The sequence below is a fragment of the Scyliorhinus canicula genome, chromosome 15 (assembly GCF_902713615.1).
Source record: "Scyliorhinus canicula chromosome 15, sScyCan1.1, whole genome shotgun sequence".
Classification (NCBI taxonomy): domain Eukaryota; kingdom Metazoa; phylum Chordata; class Chondrichthyes; order Carcharhiniformes; family Scyliorhinidae; genus Scyliorhinus; species Scyliorhinus canicula.
The window spans coordinates 122,075,817-122,101,929 of record NC_052160.1 but is presented as its reverse complement, the minus strand read 5'-3'; the positions used below and the strand labels follow the sequence as shown (position 1 = coordinate 122,101,929).

Here is a 26,113-nt window from a genome sequence, read left to right as displayed (position 1 = left end):
TCACTAACACCTTATACAATTGCAGCATAACCTCCCTAGTCTTAAACACCATCCTCTAGCAATGAAGGACAAAATTCCATTTGCCTTCTTAATCACCTGTTGTACCTGTAAACCAACTTTCTGTGACTCATGCACTAGCACACCCAGGTCTCTCTGCACAGCAGCATAATTTAATATTTTATCGTTTAAATAATAAACCCGTTTGCTGTTATTCCTACCAAAATCGATAACCTCACATTTGTCAACATTGTATTCCATCTGTCAGACCCTAGCCCATTCACTTAACGTATCCAAATCCCTCTGCAGACTTCCAGTATCCTCTGCACTTTTTGCTTTACCACTTATCTTGGTGCCATCTGCAAACTTGGACACATTGCCCTTGGTCCCCAACTCCAAATCATCTGTGTAAATTGTGAACAATTGTGGGCCCAAAACGGATCCCTGAGGGACATCACTAGCTACTAATTGCCAACCAGAGAAACACCCATTAATCCCCACCCTTTGCTTTCTATTAATTAACCAATCCTCTATCCATGCTACTACTTTACCTTCAATGCCATGCATCTGTATCTTATGCAGCAACCTTTTGTGTGGCACCTTGTCAAAGGCTTTCTGGAAATCCAGATATACCACATCCATTGGCTCCCCGTTATCTACTGCACTGGTAATGTCCTCAAAAAAATCCACTAAATTAGTTAGGCACGCCCTGCCCTTTATGAACCCATGCTGCGTCTGCCCAATGGGACAATTGCTGTCCAAATGCCTCGCTATTTCTTCCTTGATGATAGATTCCAGCATCTTCCTTACTACTGAAGTTAAGCTCACTGGCCTATAATTACCCGCTCTCTGCCTACCTCCTTTTTTAAACAGTGGTGTCATGTTTGCTCATTTCCAATCCACCGGGACCACCCCAGAGTCTAGTGAATTTTGGTAAATTTTCACTAGTGCATTTGCAATTTCCCTAGCCATTCCCAATCAACTGGAACTGCATATTTACCCTCCTCAGCTGCAATAACCCAATGTTGCAGAAATGATAGGAAAGGAGTAATTAGAAAAATAGAAAAAAAAACATAGCTTTAATTAGTTTTATTATCTGCTTCTTCCACATTTGTCGAGAACGCAAGATCAATATTGGGATTGACCACTGGATTTATTTAAAATGGATTGTCAAGGCAGCCTGCTAATCATAACACAGATCTGAGAAGGAAACACATGGTGTCAGGAAGTGGATGAATAAGAGGTGATAATATTCATAATCCCATGACCAACAAGAACATAACTTGTAACAATGAAATGCAACAAGCACTGTCTTAGACACATTTTGAAAAAAAAAGTATTGCTCTTAGGGTTAAAGCTACTTGACTTTACAGGAGAAGAACTGCCATGGAGCTTACTTTTTAAAAGTACTCCCCATTTTAAATGAATAAATATTAGTCTCAGCAGAATTCTGATTGAATTTTTAAGCTTAAGTATTCATTTTTTTTTAGATCAGCAGAAGTGGAGTGTCCATTTCCTCAAAGCCTGAGCATCACCAACAAGGTACAAGTCAGGAGTGCGATGGAATACTCTCCATTTGCTTAGATGAGTGCAGCTCCAACAACACTCAAGAAGCTCGACACCATCCAGAATATAGAAGCCTGCTTCCTGGCACCCGCTTCACCATCCCCTCCACCGCCGGTGCACTGGGGCAACAATGTGCACCACCTACAAGACAAACCGTGGCAACTCATCGAGGCTCATTCGGCAGCATCCTCCCAAACCGTGCCTTCTACCACCTAGAAGGGCAAGGGTAAAAGCCGCTTGGCGACAGCACCATCTGTAAGTTTCCCTTCCTCCCAAGTCACACACACACACACACCATCTTGACTTGGAACTATATCGCCGTTCCTTCACTGTCGCTGGGTCAGAATTCTGGAACTTATTTTCAACAGCTCTGTGGGTTTGCTTACACCACATGGCCTGCAGCAGTTCAAGAAGGCAGCTCAACATCACCTTCTCAAGGGCAATTAGTGATGGGCAATAAACGCTAGCCTAGCCAGCGACTGCCATGAACCAATAAATAAAATGTCTAGTTGCATTTGTTCTGGTACCACAGAAAAGCTTGAAAATCGAAGCTGTAGGCTGAGAAATGTATTATCCCTTCCCCCACTATTATGCAGCAGTTTTCTTTGCCACCCCAATCCCCCCAAATAGGCATTGGACTCGAGTTGCAGTGTGTTTTAAGTGCTGATATCTCACACATTAACCATTGTTCACATGACACCCTGACAGCTGGCAAACTATTAACTCAAGGCAAGGTGAGTGTCCATAAGACACACAATGAATCACATTCTCATCTGACAATCACAATCCATGGTTTATTGCTAGACAGTCATCAACACTGGCAATTGTGGTCGACTTTTCCTTCACTCAGGAAAACGCCGAGGCCAACTGTAATAGCCTGATTGGAGATTGGGTAACTGCTCAGATTGGGCACCGAATCCGTGAGTCATTGAATAAACTGGTCATGGAGGGAGACAGGCTTTTATATCTATTTTAAAGTTTTTTCTTGTAGCATCAAATTAACAAGATAAATTGGAACCAATGCTCTTCCTGTAGGGTTACAATATAGTAAAATTGCTATTCTTAATGCACTACCCTCGGATAAACTAAATCATTGCTTAATGTATTTGGGCACAGTTTATTAGGCAGCATAACAGAAGAATAGAGGCAGCAGCTTTTATGTCTATGCTTTGACACCGCTTTCTGGCTAATCACCATTCTACAACCCACCACCTCCACTTTTAACTCCAATCTGTGCAAATCTCAGCCAACTGAAACCTTCTTTAATTCCTACTCGCCAGTATCCCACCCCTGTTGACATACATTGGCTGCCTGTTGCTTCACAGAATCATAGAATGCCTGTAGTGCAGAAGGAGGCCATGCCACAGAATCCCTCCAATGCAGAAGACCCTCTGAAAGAGCACTCTACCTGGGCCCATTCCCCATGCCCTATCTCTGTAACTCCACCTAACCTGGACATCTTTTGGACTGCGTGAGGAAACCAGAGCACCCGGGAGGAAACCCATGCAGACATGAGGAGCATGTGCAAACTCCACACAGTCACCCAAGGTAGGAATCGAACCCGGGTCCCTGGCGCTGTGAGGCAGCAGTGCTAACCACTGTGCCACCCTCCTGTTCATGAATTCCAGAGTCATGAATGCCTATTAATATTGTAGGAGTCATCAACTATTTACAGGACTATTTGGACTGTGGGAGGAAACTGGGCATATTACTTAAAATGCACGCCAGGATCTCGATGGACCATCAAAGGAACTGCCTGAGTTAAAATTTCCAATAGGCAATTTGCCTACTCCACAGGGCCCTCCACAAATGTCCCTGGCTCCAAGCTAGATGGAGACTTTGGTCAGCTCTACAGTCCCTCCATAGTTATCCAGGAAATAGTAGACAGATTAAAACCGTGTCTGATACCTGTGAAACTGCCCTCCCAAACCCCAACCTCCTCAGCTGCTCCACTGACGCGACCTCATAAATCCCCATGCCTCACCCCTCATCATGACCCCCGCCCCCCCATTCAACCTGACCCAACTACCCACTTGCCAACCTACCCATTCACTCACGCAGCCATTTGTCCATTCACTAATAGTCCAATATTGAACCTTTAAATTTAGCATATGGCAGCAGGCATGCAAAAAAAGGGGGAGCATCCTGTCTTACCTACTTCACTCTGACAGATTTTTCTGACGATTGCTGTGCTGCGCATTCTTGTAAAATCTGGGATCGGAAGACCCCAAATTAAATTCACAGCACCACAGAATTTGGGGAATTTACGAGTAAAGCGATAATCCCCTCATCATTGCTGCTGCTCTGCAAATCTGGCCCACATCTCCTTCTACCTTTATTAATCTTCTCAAAACCCATCTTTTTGACCAATTCTCTGACCATCTCTCCTCACCCTCCCATGTTGTCTCTGCATTTCTACATTTCACTTATATGCTTTTTGCCTTCCCTTCCCAAAAATACTTTTGGGATGTTCCCTCCATCAATGTTGCTGTTCCACAAGGTGCTATACAAATTCAAGTTGCTATTGTTGTAAAAGGACAAACACCTGAAGCGGATTAGTTCCTCGTGGTGGCTTAAAATGGAGGGAAAATTGAAGAGATTTTAACAGGCACCACAGCAAAGTCAAGGTCTTCCCTGCTGCCCAGCTTCAGGATGCACTGGTTTAACAAGCGGTGGAATTCTAGCCCAACTCTACCTCTTCATACAAAGGATAAGGATCCTAAGTAAGGATAAATAATTTCCACTGGCAGAGGCAATATGCAACTTTTTTGCTGCTGGTATTCCATGGAGACCTTTCAGACTGATTGAGATACAGTCAATTGAGAAGATCAGACTGTTAGGAAAGGATGGGATTTAATTAAAGCAATATGTGACTAGGATGGGATTTAATTAAAGAAATTTGGGGCAGCACGGTAGCATGGCGGTTAGCATAAATGCTTCACAGCTCCAGGGTCCCAGGTTCGGTTCCCGGCTGGGTCATTGTCTGTGCGGAGTCTGCACGTCCTCCCCGTGTGTGCGTGGGTTTCCTCCGGGTGCTCCGGTTTCCTCCCACAGTCCAAAGATGTGCGGGTTAGGTGGATTGGCCATGCTAAATTGCCCGTAGTGTCCTAAAAGTAAGGTTAAGGGGGTGTTGTTGGGTTACGGGTATAGGGTGGATACATGGGTTTAAGTAGGGTGATCATTGCTCGGCACAACATCGAGGGCTGAAGGGCCTGTTCTGTGCTGTACTGTTCTATGTTCTATGTGACATTATCACTTCTTACCTCCTTACTGCATGAATAGAATGGCAATGAATTGGGTTTGAAAATTTACTTTTCATAGAATTCCTACAGTGCAGAAGGAGGTCATTCGACCCATTAAGTCTGCAATGACTCTCTGAAAGAGCACCCTATCGAGGCCCCATCCCAACCCCATAACTCCACCTAACCTGTACACCAAGGAGCAATTTAGTATGGCCAATCCATCTAACCTGCACTTCTTTGGACTGTGGGAGGAAACTGGAGCTCCCGGAGGAAACCCACGTTATCATGGGGAGAAAGTGCAAACTCCACACAGACAGTCACCGGAGGCCATAATTGAACCCGGGGCCCTGGCTATGCGAGGCAGCAGTGCTAACCACTGTGCGACCCCGTGAATTTGCTGTGAAAGCAATTTCTTATGTTAACAAATGTAATCTTATCAGAGTTTAACAATAGCCCCCAAAAGAAAAACATTTCCGAAGGTATTTTTCTTTAACTGCATTTAAAAAGCATACAAAATATTACAAGAACCATCAAAACTGCTGCTTCTCAAAAGCAAAACACTCATCACAGTGGAAACAAGGCCCAAAACTCTGACCACTTCATTTCCCCCTCATAATAGAGTCATCTCTTTTTGGGGGGAAAAAACCCCACAGAGCACTTCCCTTCCAGCTTTTGCCATCACATGACCTCAACATATGATTCAGTTGGATGAATCGTATCATGAGCAGCCATTGGTGAAGCAAGGCTAGGCAGCACCTCGGTTCAAATCTCCAGCCACACACAGTACGAGATTAGCTAGCCGTGTAATAAAATAAGCAGAGTGAACGCCAATATATTGCTCTTTTATTTCAAGTGTCTCCACAATCTCTCGGCACACCTGCCTTTAGATAATACTGCTACTTCCCGAGGACAGCTCACAGGAAAGAACATTTCTGATCACCTTGATGTCCTTGTCGTGTCATAACTCTCAAGATTACACTCCTATCTTCAGAAGAAAGATGCTCAATGCTCATTAGCATTTAAAGCAGGCATGAATTACTCCTCCACTCTACCTAGCTGTCAAGTTCACCGAATAAAGTAAAATTTATGTCTACCCATTCAAAAGCAGCAATGAAGCACTTTCAGTATTTTTCTTTTAACTACAATGCTATTTTTTTTTCCAGTACCGATATTCTCTCTTCGCCTCCCTCACCCTCCCCTGCAGCTAATATTGCAAGGAGCAAAGATTGAGACCATCCATTCAGCTGCTTCTTTATAATCACTGCTTCTGCTTGCCCGCCAAAGACTCCCTCTGCCCTCGCCCTGAACTCACATATTGCTGTAGTTTCTCTCCTGTCACTTCACGTCCTGTCTAATGTCATCTTGTCCACGAGATTCACCTCCTGCTCTTCCAATCCTATTCCCACTGAACTACTGATCACTGAATTCCTCAGCCCAGCGTTCATGCTAGCTGTCGGTGACCTATCCTGATGTACAATCTCCTGCTCTTTCAAGGCTGCCACTATCACTCTCTATTCCTCAAAAAAAATTAACTTTGTCTTTGCAAATTACCGCCCATCTCCAACTCCCTAAATCCTCGAATGTGTCAGCTTTGACAAAGAGAGTCACCAGACTCGAAACATTAGCTCCCTTCTCTCTCCACAGATGCTGTCAGACCTGCTGAGATCGGCCAGCATTTTCTGTTTTTGTCCTTGAATGTGTTACTGCCTTCAAAACCTGTGCCATCTGTTCCACAGCACAATGTCGCAACCTCTCCAATCAGCTTCCCACCCCTGCCAACTCTGAAACAACCCTAATTAAAGTCAGAAATGACATTCTGTGATACAGTATGCCCCCTCCTCCTCCTTGACCCACCTGCAGACACTGACACATTTGAGCACAACATTCTCCTCCAGCCTTGAGCTGAGCAGCTCCGTCCTGGCCTGGTTCTGCTGTTAACTGTCCCGCCATACCCAGAGAAATTCATGCAGTTGCTATGCATCTTGCTTTGATATGGTTTGTATTCCTCAAGGGTCTTTGGTTGCCTCCACCCGCCCCCCCCCCCCCCCCCCCCCCCCATCCCCCATTTCTTGTCCATATGCCGTCTCTTGATGACATCATCCAAAAATAGATCAGATTTCATATATATGCTGCTAATACCAAGCTTTTCTTCATCACCACCTTTCCTCACCCCTCCATGGAGACGGTGTTGCCAGGCTGCTGGCCCTACTACCTGTCTTGGATGTGACAAAACTTTCTTCAACTAAATATTGGGAGGACCAAAGCCATTGTTTTTGGTCCCCTCCACAGATTTTGCTCCTGTGCTATTCATTCCACCCTGCCTCCCCATGGCCGGAATCTCAAGCTGAACACAACCGCTTACAACCTTGCCAACCTAGATGACCCTGAGCTGAAAGCCCGACAACACATCCATTTCACCACAACGAATGCACTTTCCACCTCTATAAGGGTCTGGCACATACATAGTTAATGTGGCACTGAGTATAATAATAATCTTTATTGTCACAAGTAGGCTTACATTAACACTGTGAAAACCCCCTAGTCACCACATTCCGGGGCCTGTTCGGAGGGCGAATTCAGAATGTCCAAATTACCTAACAGCACGTCTTTCGGGACTTGTGGGAGGAAACCGGAGCACCCAGAGGAAACCCACGTGGACAACAGTGCTAACCGCTGTGTTACCCTGGGGCCGTACAGTACCATCGACAATGATGTAAAAAGGCACATGACCTAGACCCAGGAGTCAGTGTGGTGTTGAGCAGAGACATGCAAAGAGCTAACCATGGAGATAGCTTCTTTAAATAATTCTATTTGCTAATAACAACTTTTAGGTAACCTACTGAACGCACTATTTTGTAACCAACACCCTCCCTATACTATATAACATGGCCTGTCTCTGATCTTGACACAGCCCATCTGTGGCTGAAACCTTTATCCATTTGCTACCTCCAACCTTGATTATTACAGTGCTCTCTTAGACATGCTCCAACCTCCTTAAACGTTTCACTATGTTCAAGCCACTACAGAAATGCATTTAATTGTTGTTATACCTGGAATAACTATTTGTAGTGTATTCATCATCAGTACTCTTCAAACCAATCTGATGTTTTTATTTAGAAGCAAATCATATGGTGGGAGTGGATGTATAAAAGGGTTTGTGATTATGATTGTGGTTTGGTTAGCTTGTAGGCATAAGGAGAGAAGTCTCAAATGTTGCACATTTAAAAAATTGATACTGGGATTTTATGTTTGGGTTTTTAATGTTGTTTTTAAAAACAATTTCTACTTAAAACACAGAATCAGGAACAATAGAAAATAGTTTACAAATTAAAGAATAAAATCAGGACATGGCTCAAACACCATCTGCGTGAAGTGAGTGAACAAACTAAAAGTTGTATGTTTCTTTTTTTTCTCCTGTAAAAAATGTTTTTCCAATTAAGGGGCAATTTAGCGTGGCCAATCGACCTACCCCGCACATCTTTATGTGTTGTGGGGCTAAGACCCACGCAGGCACGGTGAGAATGTGCAAACTCCACATGGACAGGAACCTGGGGCCGGGATCGGACCCGGGTCCTCGGTGCCGTGAGGCAGCAGTGCTAACCACTGCGCCACTATGCATAGAGCATAGAACAGTACAGCACAGAACAGGCCCTTCGGCCCTCAATGTTGTGCCGAGCCATGATCACCCTACTCAAACCCACGCATCCACCCGATACCTGTAACCCAACAACCCCCCCCTTAACCTTACTTTTTTTAGGACACTACGGGCAATTTAGCATGGCCAATCCACCTAACCCGCACATCTTTGGACTGTGGGAGGAAACCGGAGCACCCGGAGGAAACCCACGCACACAGGGGGAGGACGTGCAGACTCCACACAGACAGTGACCCAGCCGGGAATCGAACCTGGGACCCTGGAGCTGTGAAGCATGTATGCTAACCACCATGCTACCCTGCTAGGTTGTGTGTTTCGAATGGAAACACTGAGAACCTCCATTATAAAGATTTACAATAGGCTAGTTAATCTTCACATTTCACATCAGTGGTATTGCAAAATTACATCTGAAAATACACTCATTTTAAAAGCTAAATTCATTACAAAATGTCGTTTAAAGAACAAAGATTTGATTTGGATATGGTTGTGACGTTTTAAGGTTTGATTTACGTGTGTTTCACCCTCCTCACCTGCCCCACACAAACACCTCCAGCTTGACTGACAGGGAAAATAGTGGAGGTCAATATTGCATGCAAGGTTAGAAAATAAGTGGTCTTTGTGACTGGCATGCTGGGTGAAGTTAAAATCTAAGATGCCGCATTTCTGAAAATATTCTCATCTATAAATCAGAGTGACAACTGAGGTTTAAAAGCACAGATACTGAAATTAAGGTGTAGGTCTGAGGAAGTAGCTTTAATCTGTTCCACTACACTGTAGATATAGCTTTTGCATATATATGTATGATATGTGCATAGAGAAGAGAAGGAGCAGTTTGGAGAGAGAATTCCAGAGATTGGGGCTGAACAGCTGAAGACATGATCATCAATCCTTGGGTGAAGGGACGTGGGGATGCACAAGTGAGCAGAACTGGATGAACGCAGAGATCGTGGGAGGTTTAACAATGCAGGAATAGCAGAGATAGGGAGGGGCAAGGTCATGAATGGATCTGAACAAAGGGTGAGTCCATTTTAAGGGTCTGGCACATAAAGGGTTGAAGTGCATAAATACATAAGGTAAAGGTAAAATCACCACAGTCCCAGATGACCATAGGCTGCTTTCCCCTTTGAGAACTGACTGGTGGTGATTTAACCTGAGGATCACTGCAGCTCAGGCGACAGGCAAGATTGAGAAGGCGGGCCTTTATGAATAACCTCAGCCAGTTCGGGTGATACTGAATACAGTATCGCCCACACAGAGAACACAGTCCAAAGATGTGCAGGTTAGGTGGATTGGCCATGTTAAATTACCCCTTAAAGTCTAAAAAGGTAAGGTGGGATTACTGGGTTACGGGGATAGGGTGGGGACGTGGGCCTAGGTATGGTGTTCTTCAGAGGATCAGTGCAGACTCAATGGCCCAAATAGCCTCATTCTGCACTGTAGTGACTCGATGACTCGCACCTAAAGTTCAGTAACGTGTTGGACAGAGCCGTGTGTAGAAGCAAGCATGGAGACAGCTGCTAGCTTGGATCTTTAGTGTACCAATGTATATAATTTCTAGTAGTTAATAAATACTTACCTTTGAACTACTCAAGACCAAAAATACCATATTAAGATCTACCAAACTACGCACAACACCATACATTATTGTAATGACTCAAAACCTCATAGAAGAAAATTAAATCCTGGAAAATTGTAGGAAAAATCAAATCAGCATTCTGACCTGAAGGAAAGCTCAAAAAGCAAATGTGCCAAAGGAAATCACGAGAGGAAAAGAAGTCGGGATTCAATTCTTCCAAGATCAGAGAACATTGCGCTAAAGCGGGGAAGACTCTAACCAGTCAATTTAAATGTAAAGATCACCGTTACTGCAGGAGCCTGCCAAAATTGGAAAGTGTGGAAAAGCCCTTTGTGCATAAGAGTACAGAGGAGCCTTCTTGGATTTTCAGAAATATCTTAAAGCCGAATCTACAATTTAAAAATTTTAGTGGTGGATCAGAAATCCATTCCCCTAGATCATTTTGGACATATCCAAGATCCAGATCAATCTCAAAATTGTGGAATTTGGAAAAAGAGATTCCTTAGATGCATGATGGCTTCAAGTCTGGCTAAAAAGTCAGAAGCTGAACACGAAAACATTGCTTTACTAGGTAGATCCAATGGCCATCAATATAAATAGCAGGACGAGGAATCTACCATGTCAACGCTGTGGAGCAAAGCGCCCTTATAAGCACAATTAACGTCCAGCAATTTAAGCCCAATGCTTTCAACGTAACTGAATAGGACACTTTGGGAAGCTGTGAATAGCCATAATGTCAAAGCGGACAGGTCTCAAGCAGATTTGCGCATGTGAGGCAGCAGACCAGGATGGCACACAACCATGCTGCTTAAAGTGAAGTCAAAGATCCTAGATTTTAGTTCTGGAGTGCGGACATATTTGTTAATGGCCACCTTGCACACTTTAAGTTGGAGACTTTAAGTTGGAGACTGGAGTCACTGTTACAATCTTGTCGCACAAGAACCATGGGGGAACATCTCTGGTTATGAGCAACAATACACCACTCTATGGGTCAGAAGGAATCCGGCTCCCGATCACAGGCTCAGCGGTGAACAAATCTTCGACTTGATGTTCATCTGCCGAAACCAGTCTTTTTCTCCTGAGCAGAGACCTCAGTGTAGCCTTGGATCTCCCCAAAATTTCAGAAGGTGTCAAAACAAACAATGTTGTAAACTAGCTAAAATTGCAAGGTCCAGAGAGCGGCAGTAAGAAAGATCCTCTCGACTGGAACATCAGCTCTGAACGGCCTTCTCTCTTTGCAGAGCAGACCTGTCCACATTTGTGACAGGTGCTGGGAATCCCTCATTGATCAGACCAGCCAACCACTCAGATGGTTACCGTGGCACTGAGTAAATGACAGTCAAGAGAGGAACCAGCAATGAGAAGAGCCTCAACCTCCAGCTCTGATGCCAGTTGAAGATGAAGTGGGACAATTAGGGTTGGTATTAAAATATATATACATTAACAGCCTTAGGCTAGACTCAGGGAGCATGATGGGATACTTGACATTCTGCAACTGTTCACAGCCTGTGAAAACAATAACGGGAATTCAATTCCAGACAGGGTGGAAGGGCTCAAGCTGAAAGACGAGATAGCATCTACTGTTTATGTATTGTCTCGTGAAGAATGCAATAAAATAACCAGCCACAAGTGGCTGTTGACAAGATCCTGCAGCCATTATTAGCAGTTGTACAATATTGTGCAGTCATTAGTAAATATTAGCCAGGTCTAGCAAAGTCAAAAATGTTAAGAGGTTTCCCTTGGTTGACTCAGCAGCTTCTCCTGAGTGCTATCTCCACTGAGCATCAAGGAGTCCAAGGGGACAGCACCTATTGGCCAGCTCGGGGGAGGGGGGGGTGGGTTTGGTGTGGGTGGTCTTGAACTCTGTGGTTTATTGTTTAAAATTTCTTATAGGGCTTTGGTAGTCTGATCTCTGTGACATGTGGGCCACATAGGGGAGTGTGTGATCAGAGCCAAGGGGCGGGGAAAACACTTCAAAGAGTGGTTGTAGAGGTTGACAGTAGTGCTTGACAGTAATGGACTGCAGAATGATGCAGCCCGAGTAGGAAGGGTACCTATTAGCTTTGCGTAGTCCTGAACACCAAGTGTTATAGAGAATAAGCGAGGGGAGACCCGGTGGGTGCCCAAAGGTGGCTCTTGATTGGGAAAGGGCATGAGCCGGGATCAGTCTTGCAATGGAGATGAGAGGGTAATTGAGGTGTGAATGAGCGGTAGCTGCCGGATAAAGTGTGGGACTGGCTGCTTCAAGGTCTGGGAGGCTAATTGGTCAGGGGAGGTACTGATGCTTTCGGGCTGCGACACCAACCTGACACTTTGTCTGCCATCCCTCGCAGTTAACCTCTCAGACTGATATCAGTATTGAGCCACTAGAGCTAGCTAAACAACTTATTACAGTGCTGGAGGAGCACAGACTTCAGCAGCAACGCATGGCAGCACCCAGGGAAGACCCAGCGACAGAAGATCAGGGGGCCACAGAGCAGTCTCAGAGGCCGCACCACCCACGCAGGGGTCACAAAGATGCAGATCGAGGGTGTACAGTACCCAAATGTCCTTCATGGAGGAGCGGACACAAGTGCCGTAGAAGACTCCACTTCACCAGGGAGACTGTGTGGTGCCTGTGCCACATCGTTGCTGCCTTGGCATGGTGAACATCCGCTCCCTGTGGCTGTAAAGGTCAGGGCAGCCCAAAATTTATACGGGGTTGTTCCAGGGCTTCATAGGTAACATCTATGGCATTTTGCAGGCATCCGCTCATAGTGCATCCGTGAGGTCAGCGATGCACTCTGTGCAAGAGCTTTAGACTTTATCCATTTCAACCTGAACCAGACCCAGCAAGACAAGAAGGCTAGGGCTTTGGCAACATAGCCGATCTGCCAGAGGTGGAGGAGTGATCGACTGCCCCATGGCGCTCTCGAGTCCCATGGCTTCAGGGTATTCCCCAATGAACAGGAAGAGGATCCACTATATCAATGTGAAACAGGTGTGTGATCACATGGTGCGATTCATGCAGGGTGGAGTACAGAGAGGAGACAGGGAGCACTTACCCTGGCTGATGGGAGTAGGTAATTAATCTTTTTTCTGTATTGCACACGCGTCCTCTTGGTCAGGCTGCTGGCACTGACCAGTGCTCTCACTGTCCCTGGGTGGCATTTGTCTGCAGGCACTGACCAGTGCTCTCACTGTCCCTGGGTGGCATTTGTCTGCAGGCACTGACCAGTGCTCTCACTGTCCCTGGGTGGCATTTGTCTGCAGGCACTGACCAGTGCTCTCACTGTCTCTGGGTGGCATTTGTCTGCTGGCACTGACCAGTGCTGTCACTGTCCCCATGTGGGATTTGTCACCTTGCGGGGGGGCTTCCTGCCAGCCCAAGGGTATATTGTAACCTGCTTCTCCGCCACGGCATCCAGCATATGGGTGAAAGCCTCTTCCCTACATCCAGGAGCTGGTTTCCTCGCTGCCATCCTCCTGGCTTGAATGAAAGCAAGTGCAGTGGAGCCGTTTAACAGCAGCGTTCCCTTCATTGAAGAGCTCAGCTGGCCCCTAGGGCGGGTGAGTCAGACTCTTGGTGCCTCAAGTGTGTCATTTTCCACGTGCGGGAAAAATAAATTCTTCTAATTGCCTGAAAATTGCAGTAGACCGAGCCACCAGGGCCGGTGAGAACGGCACTGATTTTCTCGCCGAGAGTGACACTCTGCCATATTTTCAGAAAGTGCTGTCATGGACTCTGAATCACCTGTGCCTTCTTATTAAAGTTGACTAAGTTTTTCCCCTTTTTCAGTCGGACTGTCAGGAATCAGTTCTCCAGTTTATTCTTTGCTCCCATGGAAATGGTTCCGGGGATGAGAAACTTCAGTTAAGAGGATAGATTGGAGAAGCTGGGACTGTTCTCCTTGGAGAGATGAAGGTTAAGAAGAGATTTGATAGAGGTGTTCAAAATCACGAGGGGACTGGGCAGGGTTGATAGGGAGAAACTGCTCCAGTTTGTAAAAAGATCAACGATGAGAGGACACAGATTTAAACTGATTTGCAAAAGCAGTAAACGCGATACAAGAAAAATCTTTTTCACAAGCGCGGTTGGGGTCTGGAATGCACTGCCTGCCAGTGTGGTAGAGGCAGCTTCAATTGAGGCATTTAAGAGGGCATTAGCTGATTACCTGAATAAAAACAATGTACAAGGGTATATGGGGAAAGCAGGGGAATGGTACTAAGTCATGATGTTCACTTGGAGAACTGTTGCAGGCACAATGGTCCACCGTAACAATTGAGTGATTCTTTGAAACAAACCATTTCTGGCTCACTTCACTTATGAGCTAAATCACTGAACCACTCTGAAACCAACAATCTTTCTCTCCTGTCTGTAGGATGCAAGTGAGCAGACTACAGGCAAGTAAATAGAGACACACTAATTTCTGTGGAGGATTATTCGGAATGTCGACCACAACTTTGGCAGACTTTCTGCAGAAGCTCCAGGAAAAGGCTTAAAATTTGTGTTGCTGAAGATCTACCACTGCCGTTGGGGTGCATGATTGGGACTTCTGCCCTCTGCTAAAATTCTACAATGCATGTGCATTAGAGCAAGTTCTCAGGCTGCGACCATTTTGGTCGCATCCAGGCTGCGACAATTGCTGGTGCATTTTTCTGAAAGAGGAAATGGGACTTGCTTTCCTCCTGCTGAAGGAAATGTGGAGAGAAGACAAAATTGTGCAAACATTTGGAAAAAGATATAGGGGTGATATTGTGATTATGAATGACCTGTACCACAGAGGCCAAAGGTCAAGGATAGGCGCCATCTGGCCCAATACAGCCAGCGATATGTGTGGAGCTATTTTACAAACTGCGCTGCCTCACTTGGGCTTTAAAAATGTTTGCATTATGGAATCGCCCCATAATTCACTTTAGGCGCCTGAACAGCATTTTACTCACTGTGTGCTCAACCGTAAACATGCTTGTAGGGTTGTGTCCAGTCTTCCCTAAAGGTCTGCCCAACCTGCTACCTTGAAAGCGCCTCAAAGGGACTTCCGGTTGCGGCTATGACCAGCTAAGTCGCACGTTTGGCTGCTCCTGCTACAAAGGTGTTTTCGGGCCGATTGGAGGGCCCCAACGGCGCTGTAAGGACAAATCCCGGTGGGGGAAGGCTCCCTGAAGAGAACCAGACCAACTTTATGGTCGGTACCCGGAGTGGGGTGGTAAAGGAAGCAACAGCAGCTCCCAAAAAAAAGCGGGGGAAGAAGACCAAAATGGCGGCCGGTGGAGCACCCGAGGAATGGAGGAAATGGGCGGAGGAGCAGCAGGCCGCTCTCCTGCGCTTCTTTACGGAGCTGAAAATGGAGCTCTTGGAGTCAATGAATGCGACGACCACCAGGCTGATGGGAGCCCAGGCGACCCAAGAGGCGTCGATTCGGGAGCTGCAACAGGAGATGACTGTGAGGGAGGAGGAGGCCACGGTCCTCGTGGGAAAGGTAGAGGTGCACGAGGCACTCCATCTGAAATGGCAGAGCCGTTTTGAGGAGCTGGATACCCGAATGAGGCGGAAGAACCTGAGGATCTTGGGCCTGGCAGAAGGCCTGGAGGGGTCAGACCTCCCGGGATATGTAGCAGAAATGCTGAGCTCCCTGATGGGGGCAGGGGCCGTCCCTTCGCCCCTGGAGCTGGAAGAGGCCTACAGGGTCATGGCTAGGAGGCCAAGAGCAAATGAGCCCCCGAGGGCGGTGCTGGTGCGGTTCCAGCGACTCAGCGACCGTGAGAGAGTGCTGGAGTGGGCCAAGAGGGAAAGGAGCAGCAAGTGGGAGAATTCGACGGTGAGGGTCTACCAGGACTGGAGTGCGGAGGTGGCAAAGCGGCGGGCCCGGTACAACCGGACGAAGGCGGTGCTACATGCAAAACGGATCAGGTTCGGAATGCTGCAGCCAGCGCGCTTGTGGGTCACCTACAGGAACCAACACCACTATTTTGAGTCCCCAGAGGAGGCGTGGGCCTTTGTACAGGAAGAGAAACTGGACTCGAATTAGACCCAGGGGATACTTGGCGGCCGTAGCCGCTCGGGTACTTTCAGCTGAATTCTTTGTTTGGATTTTGAACTCTTGCTGTGGTTTTTCTTCTGATGTTTTTTCCCCCTTTGCCAACTTCCCTTAGTTATTGTTATTGTGGTTATTCATGGTTATTTAGGGTTATTTATGCTGTTTGGTAGAGGGCGACTGTTAAGTACATTGTTATTTGTTATTTATCTGTTATTTATAATGTTAAGTTGGGGAGGTGGGACGGGGGGGAGAGCAGATCGGGGATACGGGCTCCTAGGGGGGGTTCTTTTACAGGCATGGACGGGGACGGGGGTGGAACTGAAGATGGCGGGGTGGGGTGTGGCAGGGCGAAAGCGCGGGCTTTCCTCTGTTTTCCCGCGCGCGGGGCAGAGGAGGGGGGAGGGGAGGAGTGCGGGGCGTGGCTAGCAATGGCGACCTTTCCCGCGCTGGAGCGGGGCCAGGGAGGAGTGGCAACGGGGGGGGAGGCCCCCCCCCGAGCCGGGGGGAGTCGGAGTGGGGCAGGAGCAGCCGGGTCAGCGTGAACCAGCTGACTTACGGGAGTACGATGGAGGGTACATCGCGGCTAGGAGGGGTCCTAGCCTGGGGGGGGGGGGGGAGGGGGGTTAGGGAGGGACACCGGGTTGCTGCTGAAAAGACCAGAAACGGGAAGTGGAGGACTGGAGAGGGGGGGGGGGGGGGACATCGCCATGGGGAGCGGGTCAGAAGGGGAGGGTCGACCCGGGGCGAGCAGGGAACAGGACATGGCTAATCGGCAGGGGAAGGGGGCGGGTCGTCCCGCGACCCGGCTGATCACTTGGAACGTGAGGGGGTTGAATGGGCCGGTCAAGAGATCAAGGGTATTCTCACACCTGAAGGGACTGAAGGCTGATGTAGCAATGTTACAGGAGACCCATTTGAAGGTAGTGGACCAGGTTCGCCTGAGAAGGGGGTGGGTGGGACAGGTGTTCCACTCTGGATTGGACGCAAAGAACCGGGGGGTGGCGATTCTGGTGGGAAAGAGGGTGTCGTTCGTGGCGGAGGAGGTGGTGGCGGATAAGGAGGGTAGGTATGTGATGGTGAAGGGTAAGCTGCAGGGGGAGAAAGTGGTGATGGTCAACGTATATGCCCCGAACTGGGATGACGCGGGTTTTATGAGGCGCCTATTGGGCCTCATTCCGGGACTGGAGGCAGGGGGCTTGATCATGGGGGGGGACTTTAACACAGTGCTGGACCCCGGGCTAGACAGATCGAGCGCAAGGACCAATAGGAGGCCGGCAGCGGCAGAAGTGCTGAGGGGGTACATGGAGCAGATGGGAGGAGTAGACCCATGGAGGTTTGGTAGGCCGAGGGCGAGGGAGTATTCCTTTTTCTCCCACGTCCATAGAGTGTACTCCAGAATCGATTTCTTCGTTTTGAGCAGGGGGCTGATCCCGAGGGTACGGGAAGCTGAGTACTCGGCCATTGCGATCTCTAATCATGCACCGCATTGGGTGGATGTGGAAATGGGGGAGGCGCGGGACCAGCGCCCGCTGTGGCGGCTGGATGTGGGGCTGTTAGCGGACGACGAGGTGTGTAAAAGGGTCCGGAAGAGCATTGAGAGCTATCTGGACTTGAATGACACGGGTGAGGTGCAGGTGGGGATGGTCTGGGAGGCCCTGAAGGCAGTGATCAGGGGAGAGCTGATCTCCATAAGGGCGCATAGAGAAAGAAAGGAGAGGCAGGAGAGGGAGAGGCTGGTGGGGGAGCTATTGGAAGTGGATAGGAGATATGCGGAGGCACCAGAGGAGGGGCTGCTGGAAGAACGGCGCAGCCTGCAGGTCAAGTTTGACCTGCTGACCACCAGGAAGGCAGAGACGCAGTGGAGAAGGGCACAGGGCGCGGTCTATGAGTATGGGGAAAAGGCGAGCAGGATGCTGGCACACCAGCTTCGCAAACGAGATGCGGCTAGGGAGATTGGGGGAGTGAAGGAGAGGGGCGGGAAGGTAGTGCAGAAGGGGCAAGAAGTGAACGGGGTCTTCAGGGATTTTTACAAGGAGTTGTATCGGTCTGAGCCGCCGACAAGGAGAGGGGGAATGGAGGACTTCCTAAACAAATTGAGGTTCCCAAGGGTCCAGGAGGGGCTGGTAGAAGGGCTGGGGGCGCCAATAGGGCTAGAGGAGCTAGTCAAGGGAATAGGTCAGATGCAAGCGGGGAAGGCGCCGGGGCCAGATGGGTTCCCGGTGGAATTCTATAAGAAAAATGTGGACTTGGTGGGACCGGTACTGGTACGAGCCTTTAATGAGGCGCGAGAGGGGGGGGTTCTGCCCCCGACAATGTCGCAGGCTCTGATCTCCCTGATATTGAAGCGGGATAAAGACCCCGTGCAGTGCGGGTCCTACAGGCCTATCTCGCTTCTGAACGTGGATGCCAAGTTGCTGGCAAAGATCCTGGCAGCTAGAATAGAGGATTGTGTGCCAGGGGTAATCCATGAGGACCAGACGGGGTTCGTGAAGGGGCGGCAGCTCAACACGAACGTGCGGAGATTGCTGAATGTAATTATGATGCCGGCAGTGGAGGGGGAGGCTGAGATAGTGGTAGCGCTGGACGCGGAGAAGGCATTCGATAGGGTGGAGTGGGAGTACCTGTGGGAGACGTTGAAACGGTTTGGGTTTGGGGAAGGGTTTATTAAGTGGGTGAAGTTGCTCTACTCGGCCCCGACGGCGAGTGTAGTGACAAACGGGAGGAGGTCGGAGTATTTCGGGCTCCACCGAGGGACCAGGCAGGGATGTCCCCTATCCCCCCTACTTTTCGCACTGGCGATTGAACCGTTGGCGATGGCACTGAGGGGTTCAGGGGGGTGGAGAGGACTGACTAGGGGAGGGGAGGAACATCGAGTATCGCTGTATGCGGATGATCTACTGCTGTACGTGGCAGACCCAGAAGGGGGAATGCCGGAGATAATGGAACTATTAGCAGAGTTTGGGGACTTTTCGGGGTACAAATTAAATTTGGGCAAAAGCGAGGTTTTTGTGATACACCCGGGGGACCAGGGAGAGGGTATTGGGAGACTCCCCTTCAAGCGAGCAGGAAAGAGCTTTAGGTACTTAGGGGTGCAGGTGGCAAGGAACTGGGGGACCCTCCACAAGTTGAACTTTTCCAGGCTGGTGGAACAGATGGAGGAGGAGTTTAAGAGGTGGGACATGGTACCGTTGTCGCTGGCGGGGAGGGTGCAGTCAATCAAAATGACGGTCCTCCCAAGGTTCTTGTTTTTATTTCAGTGCTTGCCCATCTTCCTCCCTAGGGCCTTCTTCAAAAAGGTGACGAGTAGCATCATGAGCTACGTGTGGGCGCATGGCACCCCAAGGGTGAGGAGGGTCTTTTTGGAGCGGAGTAGGGACAGTGGAGGGCTGGCACTGCCCAATCTCTCGGGGTACTACTGGGCGGCAAATGTGTCAATGGTGCGCAAGTGGATGATGGAAGGGGAGGGGGCAGCTTGGAAACGAATGGAGAGGGCGTCCTGTGGCAACACAAGCCTGGGGGCCCTAGTAACGGCACCATGGCCGCTCCCCCCCACGAGGTACACCACGAGCCCGGTGGTGGCGGCCACCCTCAAGATATGGGGGCAGTGGAGGCGACATAGGGGTGAAATGGGAGGTCTGTTGGCGGCGCCAATAAGAGGGAACCATAGATTCATCCCGGGGAACATCGACGGGGGATTTCAGAGCTGGTACAGGGTGGGCATACGGCAGCTGAAGGACCTGTTTATAGAGGGGAGGTTTGCGAGCCTGGGAGGGCTGGAGGAGAAGTTTGAGCTCCCCCCGGGAAACATGTTCAGATATTTACAAGTGAAGGCATTTGCTAGGCGGCAGGTGGAGGGGTTTCCCCTGCTCCCCAGTAAGGGGGCGAGTGATAGGGTGCTCTCGGGGGTCTGGGTCGGAGGGGGGAAGATATCAGACATCTACAAGATAATGCAGGAGGCGGAAGCAGCATCGGGGGAGGAGCTGAAAGCCAAGTGGGAAGGGGAGCTGGGAGAGCAGATAGAAGACGGGACGTGGGCGGATGCACTGGAGAAGGTCAACTCTTCCTCCTCGTGTGCGAGACTGAGCCTCATTCAATTTAAGGTGCTGCATAGAGCTCACATGACGGGGACAAGGATGAGCCGGTTCTTTGGGGGTGAGGACAGGTGTGTCAGATGTCTGGGAAGCCCAGCGAACCATGTGCATATGTTCTGGGCATGTCCGGTGCTGGAAGGGTTCTGGAAGGGGGTGGCAAGGACGGTGTCGAAGGTGGTGGGGTCCAGGGTCAAACCAGGATGGGGGCTTGCGATCTTTGGGGTCGGGGTAGAACCGGGGGTACAGGAGGCTAGGGAGGCCGGAATACTGGCCTTTGCGTCCCTAGTGGCTCGACGAAGGATATTAATTCAATGGAAGGACGCGAGGCCTCCAAGCGTTGAAACTTGGATTAACGATATGGCTAGCTATATTCAGCTAGAAAGGATCAAATTTGCCCTGAGAGGGTCGGTACAGGGATTCGCCAGGCGGGTGGCAACCTTTCCTTGACTTTTTAGATCAGAGATAGACGTTCGGGGTCGTGGCAGCAGCAACCCGGGGGGGGGGGGGGGGGGGGGGGGGGGGGTGGGGGGTGGGGGGGGGGGAGGGGGGGGGGGGAGGGGAGGGGGGGGGCAGCAAGGGTCGTGGGAGGACACGCACGACTGTAGCGCGGGCAAGCCTGCTCGCTGCTCATGTCTGAAACTGTAGGCTGCCTTGGTTGTTAAGGTTGCCTGGGGGGGGGGAGGACTGGTGCGCGCGAGAGGGCGGGCGAGGGAGGGACATTTGCCTAGAGGGATTGTGTTGTAAATAATTTAAAAATTAGTAGGGGTAAATGTCTGTATGGAAAAACTCTTTCAATAAAAATTATTTAAAAAAAAAAAAGAAAGCGCCTCAAAAGGTCAAAGTACACTACTGCCAATGATGCCCTCCCATGTCCCATCACAATAAAAATGGATTCCTGAACAGTTGGCTCCTGACACATAACCCCATGTCCCATTCCATCAGCAGCACCCCCCAGTGCATCATATACAGTTTAAAAGGATAAACCCTGCTCGTTCAATTCAAGGTGTGTGGCTGCTTCCCAGGTCCTGCATTACTGGTCCCAGCGAGTGTTACCACGATCAGATGAAGCAGCCAATCACAACACTTACCAGTTACTTTTCCAGGTGTGCCTAACATCTGTGTCATGGATGACATGTCGGTCAGCTTGCTCGTCCAGGAAATCGAACATGTACTTAATGGCAAGTGGTAGGGCACTGCCACGGTGTACTGTGCTGAACAGTGTCTCAAACAGGTCGTCTACAAACTTCTGCAGTGTGCCCTGTGAAGAAAAGGAGTGAAGGAGTGCACTTAATTGTTAAGTCGTTCTCTTAGAACAATCTGATATATTAGCATGTAACAACCAGAACTTAATTTATATTGCACCTTTAGTTCAATTAAACTTGCCAAAGACTTCACAGGAGAACCATCAAGCAGAATTTGACACTGAATCACATGACGATGTGATGGGACAATTGGGCAAAAATGTAGTTAAATGGTTGGCCTGAAAGGAGAACTTTAAAAATATAATAATTGCTTATTGTCACACGTAGGCGTCAATGAAGTTACTGTGAAAAGCCCCTAGTCGCCACATTCCGGCGCCTGTTCGGGGAGGCCGGTACGAGAATTGAACCCGTGCTGCATTACAAGCCAGCTGTTTAGCCCACTGTGCTAACCAGCCCTTTAAATGAAGACAAGGAGGTTTAGGGGGACCTTTATGGAGGGAAATCAGGCAGCTGAAGCGACGGCCGCCAAAGCCAATGTCTTTCTATAATAAGGCTTGAAAAAATGATGTTTATTGTGCAATAGTCTACATGGTGGACCTTCCATCTTAAAATTGGCACGATGCCTGCAATCATCTTGAGTTTCTGGACAGTGATAAACTTGCACATCCCACCCCAGTATAATGGGCAAAATAGAAACTACAACGTGGCTGAACAATGAATATCTGAAGATGTAGCAAGAATAAATGTAATTGACCATTTTAAATCCAACACTGCCTTCCCTCCGACCCCTCAAAGAGTGCATCAATGGGATCCTGCTGGCGTGCAGGACTGGAAAAGTCCAGCCTTAATCTGTGAAGTTAACATGTTGAACAGCATCTAAACTTTAAATGCCTTCGCCAGGCTTATTTTGCCCCAGTTGAGTTCGGGGTGTGTGCACCTGATGAATAATTTTGAACCTCTTCCCCACCACCTCCATAAGTGTGTCCATGAGAACTGCCGTTAATCTAGGCATTTCTCTCTCGTACCTTTGTTGCTAACAGTCTTGTCAGGTAGATTTCAGATACCATCTTGCTGCCACGGTCACCCTCCTTCTGGTCGCCGTGATCATGGTTCTTTACCAGATGCCACACTTTAACACCACTCTCTAAATCTGGAGTAATCATTGGGGCCCGAGAACGGAGGCTGTCAGGACTTCCAGTGTAGCGTAGAGTGGAGTCTGGAATGAAAGAAAGTCAAAAGTTTTCCAATTCAAATCAAATCAAACAACAATTGTAAAAATAGAAACATGTAGTAATGAACCTCAAAGAGGAAAGCCTGGCATCCTACTATTTTGCAACAGTGTGAAGTTAGCAACAAATTAAAACCATGTGGGAGTATATTGCCCCACACAAGCTCAACTTGAGCTTACTTACTGCAGAGTACAAAGACTAATACAGATTGCTCCTCTGAGCAGAGAAGTCACAATTTACTCCCCAATTATTCTCTCTCATGTTCTAAAGGTACTGAATTGTAGTTGTCGAGGTAACCATTACATTGTTACATCCTTGCTTCCTGTACTGTGCAATACATGATTCCGAGCTTGAAACATCAATCATTCTTTTCTCGTCTGCAATGCAAACTATGTTCTAGCTCTTGAAAGGAAGTCATTCTTTATATTTCCAGATGATCAAGATTTATTGTAATAATGGTAGGGATATACAGGAAAGGCTGGAACAAACAGGTGACCTTGGATCAGTCATGTTTATATATCTGGGTCGCTGGTGTGCAAAAGGCTTAAATTCGACAGGTGTCAAAGAGTCTCGTTGCAAACTCTTGATTCTTCAATTTGTTTTGCATACCTCATGAGTGGGAAGTTACGTTGATAACAAGTGGATTGTCCAGAGCCACAATCCCAAAAGGAACCAATAATAGCATTATGCTGCAACAGTGAACAAAGGCCATGTCGTGGTCAGTCACTGATGATACGGAGTGTGCTGGGGAGAGTGGCTGCAAAAGTGTAGTTAGTCGTTCCTTTGGATTTTATAACTAGCACCAATTATAGTTCCCGCCAGCACCTCCATAATAAATAAATATAATTTAGTGAACTCAATTATGTTACAAGAAGCTCAGAAACTTGCTGGGATCTTAACTTACCATAGCGGCTGATGGATGTCCGACACATATTGGTTGTGGTTGGAACATTGTAAGAAGATGTTTGTTTAGGAACCAGAGCAACAACGGAACGATCGGACACCTGCAGAGGAATTTAAATACCATATTTAATAACAAGGTGGTCAAAACGAATTGTCTCCGTGTCCACAAAATTTGCCTTCACAACAGTCAAATGCATATTCCCAGTGCCCGCCTAACCGTAGGTAGGCCCTGAATATTGGAGCAGTTGAATTTTTCAATCCATAATTCGCTCCTTCTGACATGGAGTAATTTTATGCCACCCCTACAAAAATGCATTTCAAATTATTTTCCTAAATCCCAGCATGTATCCCTGAATGACCAAAATCAAGCAACTGCAAAATCATAAAATGTACTTTAGCAGTATGAAAACAAATACAAGGACCATCTATTTCAAACTGCCATGTTGACCTCGCGTTTACATACAAACATACTATAGTTATTTTGCTTGGTTTTCACGAAAGATTTTCATTTGGACATGAGGGCAAATATCACTGAGCGAGTGGTCTCAGCTGGAAGTGCAGATTGCAATACTTTCTTTCGATATTTAGGAATACATTCTAACCTCATTTGCTTGCTAAATGAGCACCAGAATATGGATAAACTCAAAATCGGACAGGGTGGCAGTGGCGCAGTGGTTAGCACTGCTGCCTATGGCATTGAAGACCCGGGTTCGCTGTCTGTGTGGTTTGCACATTCTCCCTTTGTCTCCATGGGTCTCATCCCCACAACCCAAAGATGTGCTGGTTAGGTGGACTGGCCATGCTAAATTGCCCCTTAATTGGAAAAAAATAATTGAGTACTCTAAATTTATTTTTAAAAACTCAAAATTGGATTTGGGTGAGTCACACACTGGGTGAAATTCTCCGCCTCTTGCAGCCCGTAGCGGAGCTCCCGGTGAGGCAGAGAATCCAGCGGTAGTGAATAAAACAGGATCGGCTGTCAAATGTCCAGCTGACCACTTCAAAAATTACTCAAGCGTGAAGGGAGGTGATTGGAATGCACTGAATTCTGTATATGTGGTCCAAGACCTGTCCAGCAAAACTTGATGTTTATAGACATTGCGGTTAGAGCTACTCAAATGTGCAGGGAGATGAATGGAGCAAAGCTGACAGCTGGGAGCATGTGGAAGCTGTCAATAACAGCCTTGTAAAATCAATATCAAGGAGAAATAAATGAATGGTTTGCAGCTCAAAGATCGGAGGGGGGTGGTTAAACCCAGCTGACCGGTTTTCTCCTTCCAGGAATTGACAGGTGCTGCTTCCTCTATCTGAGCCAGCAGGGTATTGCCCAGGTGACTGTTAATGCAGACATTTTTTCCACTGCCTCCATCTAGGCTGCTCTCTAGCTTCCTGACAGGGGTCTCACTTCTGGGGGGCTTCCTGACAGGGGTCTTTCTTCTTGAGAGGTCTCTTTATTTAGATGATCTCTGGGGAGAGGGTCCCTTTCTTTAGGGGGTCTCTGAGGAGAGGGTCCATCTGGTTTTACGATGAAAAAAATAGGTGGGGCTAGCAGCAAGCCACGTAAAACCTACAGCGTTCCTGATATAAGCACCGAGAGAATTGCCGGGTCCGTGGCTGCGCCAACGCAGGGCTGCTACCTACACAGCGGTCGCGCCTTGTAACATGGCGCCGGCCATGCGCAGACTTGGCTTGCCAAATAGTGACCCCCTGGACCCCTCCTCGCCACACCTGGACCACCCCCAACCTCCCTGGCCAGCGGCACGGCTCTCCCCCCCCCCCCCCCCCCCCCACCCATTGCGACGCCGGACACAGTCTGCAGCCGCCATGTCTGGTTCACAAAGAGTAAAAGGATAAGTATTCCACGCCACTGGGAACTCGGCCCACTGGGGGCGGAGCATCGGGGGACGGCCTTTCCAATGACGCGCCAACACACTTGCAATTGCGTGTGGTGCGCATTGCGGGATGCGATGACGCCGTTTTCGTGGTGGCAGAGCATCCGAAAAGTGGTGCTACCCCCCCCCCCCCCCCCCCCGATTAGAGTGTAAAAACAATTTTGGCATCTTCAAGCGGAGAATCCCGCCCATAGTCTCTCAAACAGAGAATTTTGCCCATTGTCTCCAACAATGATGGGCAACCTAGGTTAGTAAATGGGCCACACGAGTGTCCCTCCTCAATCTCAGTGGGCGGCATGTTTAAAATCAGGCTTGTTCTCCAACCATGCCTCATGAATATTATCAAATCCATTTAATACACGCTGAATGTTTCACAAATGATAGATGTTTAATGACTTATATATTAATAGAACTATCAACTTCAAATGGTAAAACAGGAGAAATATTTGCATTTTGGACACAGAGTGAGCGCGCGGCTCTCACAGTCAATGTCGTGAGCAATCAGTACACATTTCACTTTATTTGCCCTTGCTTTGTGCGTGCATCACTTCAGTCATACTGATAGGAAAGAAGCTACGCGACGGAAACTAGAGGAATGTGCTAACCCTGTGTGGTGGAATGATTGTGAGCACTGCCATTGGTGCAGAGCATGGGTTTCCCATTGGCTCTGGCTGGTCATGCGCCTCTCGTCCGATTGGCTGGGACTAGTCATGTGACTGCTCACCAATTGGTTGGGAGGCAAG

The 26,113-nt window shown here is 48.3% G+C and overlaps 1 protein-coding gene across 3 annotated transcripts in view; it reads right to left on the bottom strand.

Moving 5' to 3' along the window:
- Positions 1 to 26,113, bottom strand: part of LOC119978730 (plexin-A2-like) — a 512,723-nt gene that overhangs the window by 14,705 nt on the left and 471,905 nt on the right. For all 3 annotated transcript variants that reach the window (XM_038820560.1, XM_038820562.1, XM_038820561.1), the window contains 3 exons: positions 23,480 to 23,579; positions 22,372 to 22,562; positions 21,233 to 21,402 (listed from right to left, as the gene is read on the bottom strand). In XM_038820560.1, coding sequence (XP_038676488.1) covers positions 21,233 to 21,402; positions 22,372 to 22,562; positions 23,480 to 23,579 — 461 coding nt within the window. The remainder of the gene's footprint in view (positions 1 to 21,232; positions 21,403 to 22,371; positions 22,563 to 23,479; positions 23,580 to 26,113) is intronic.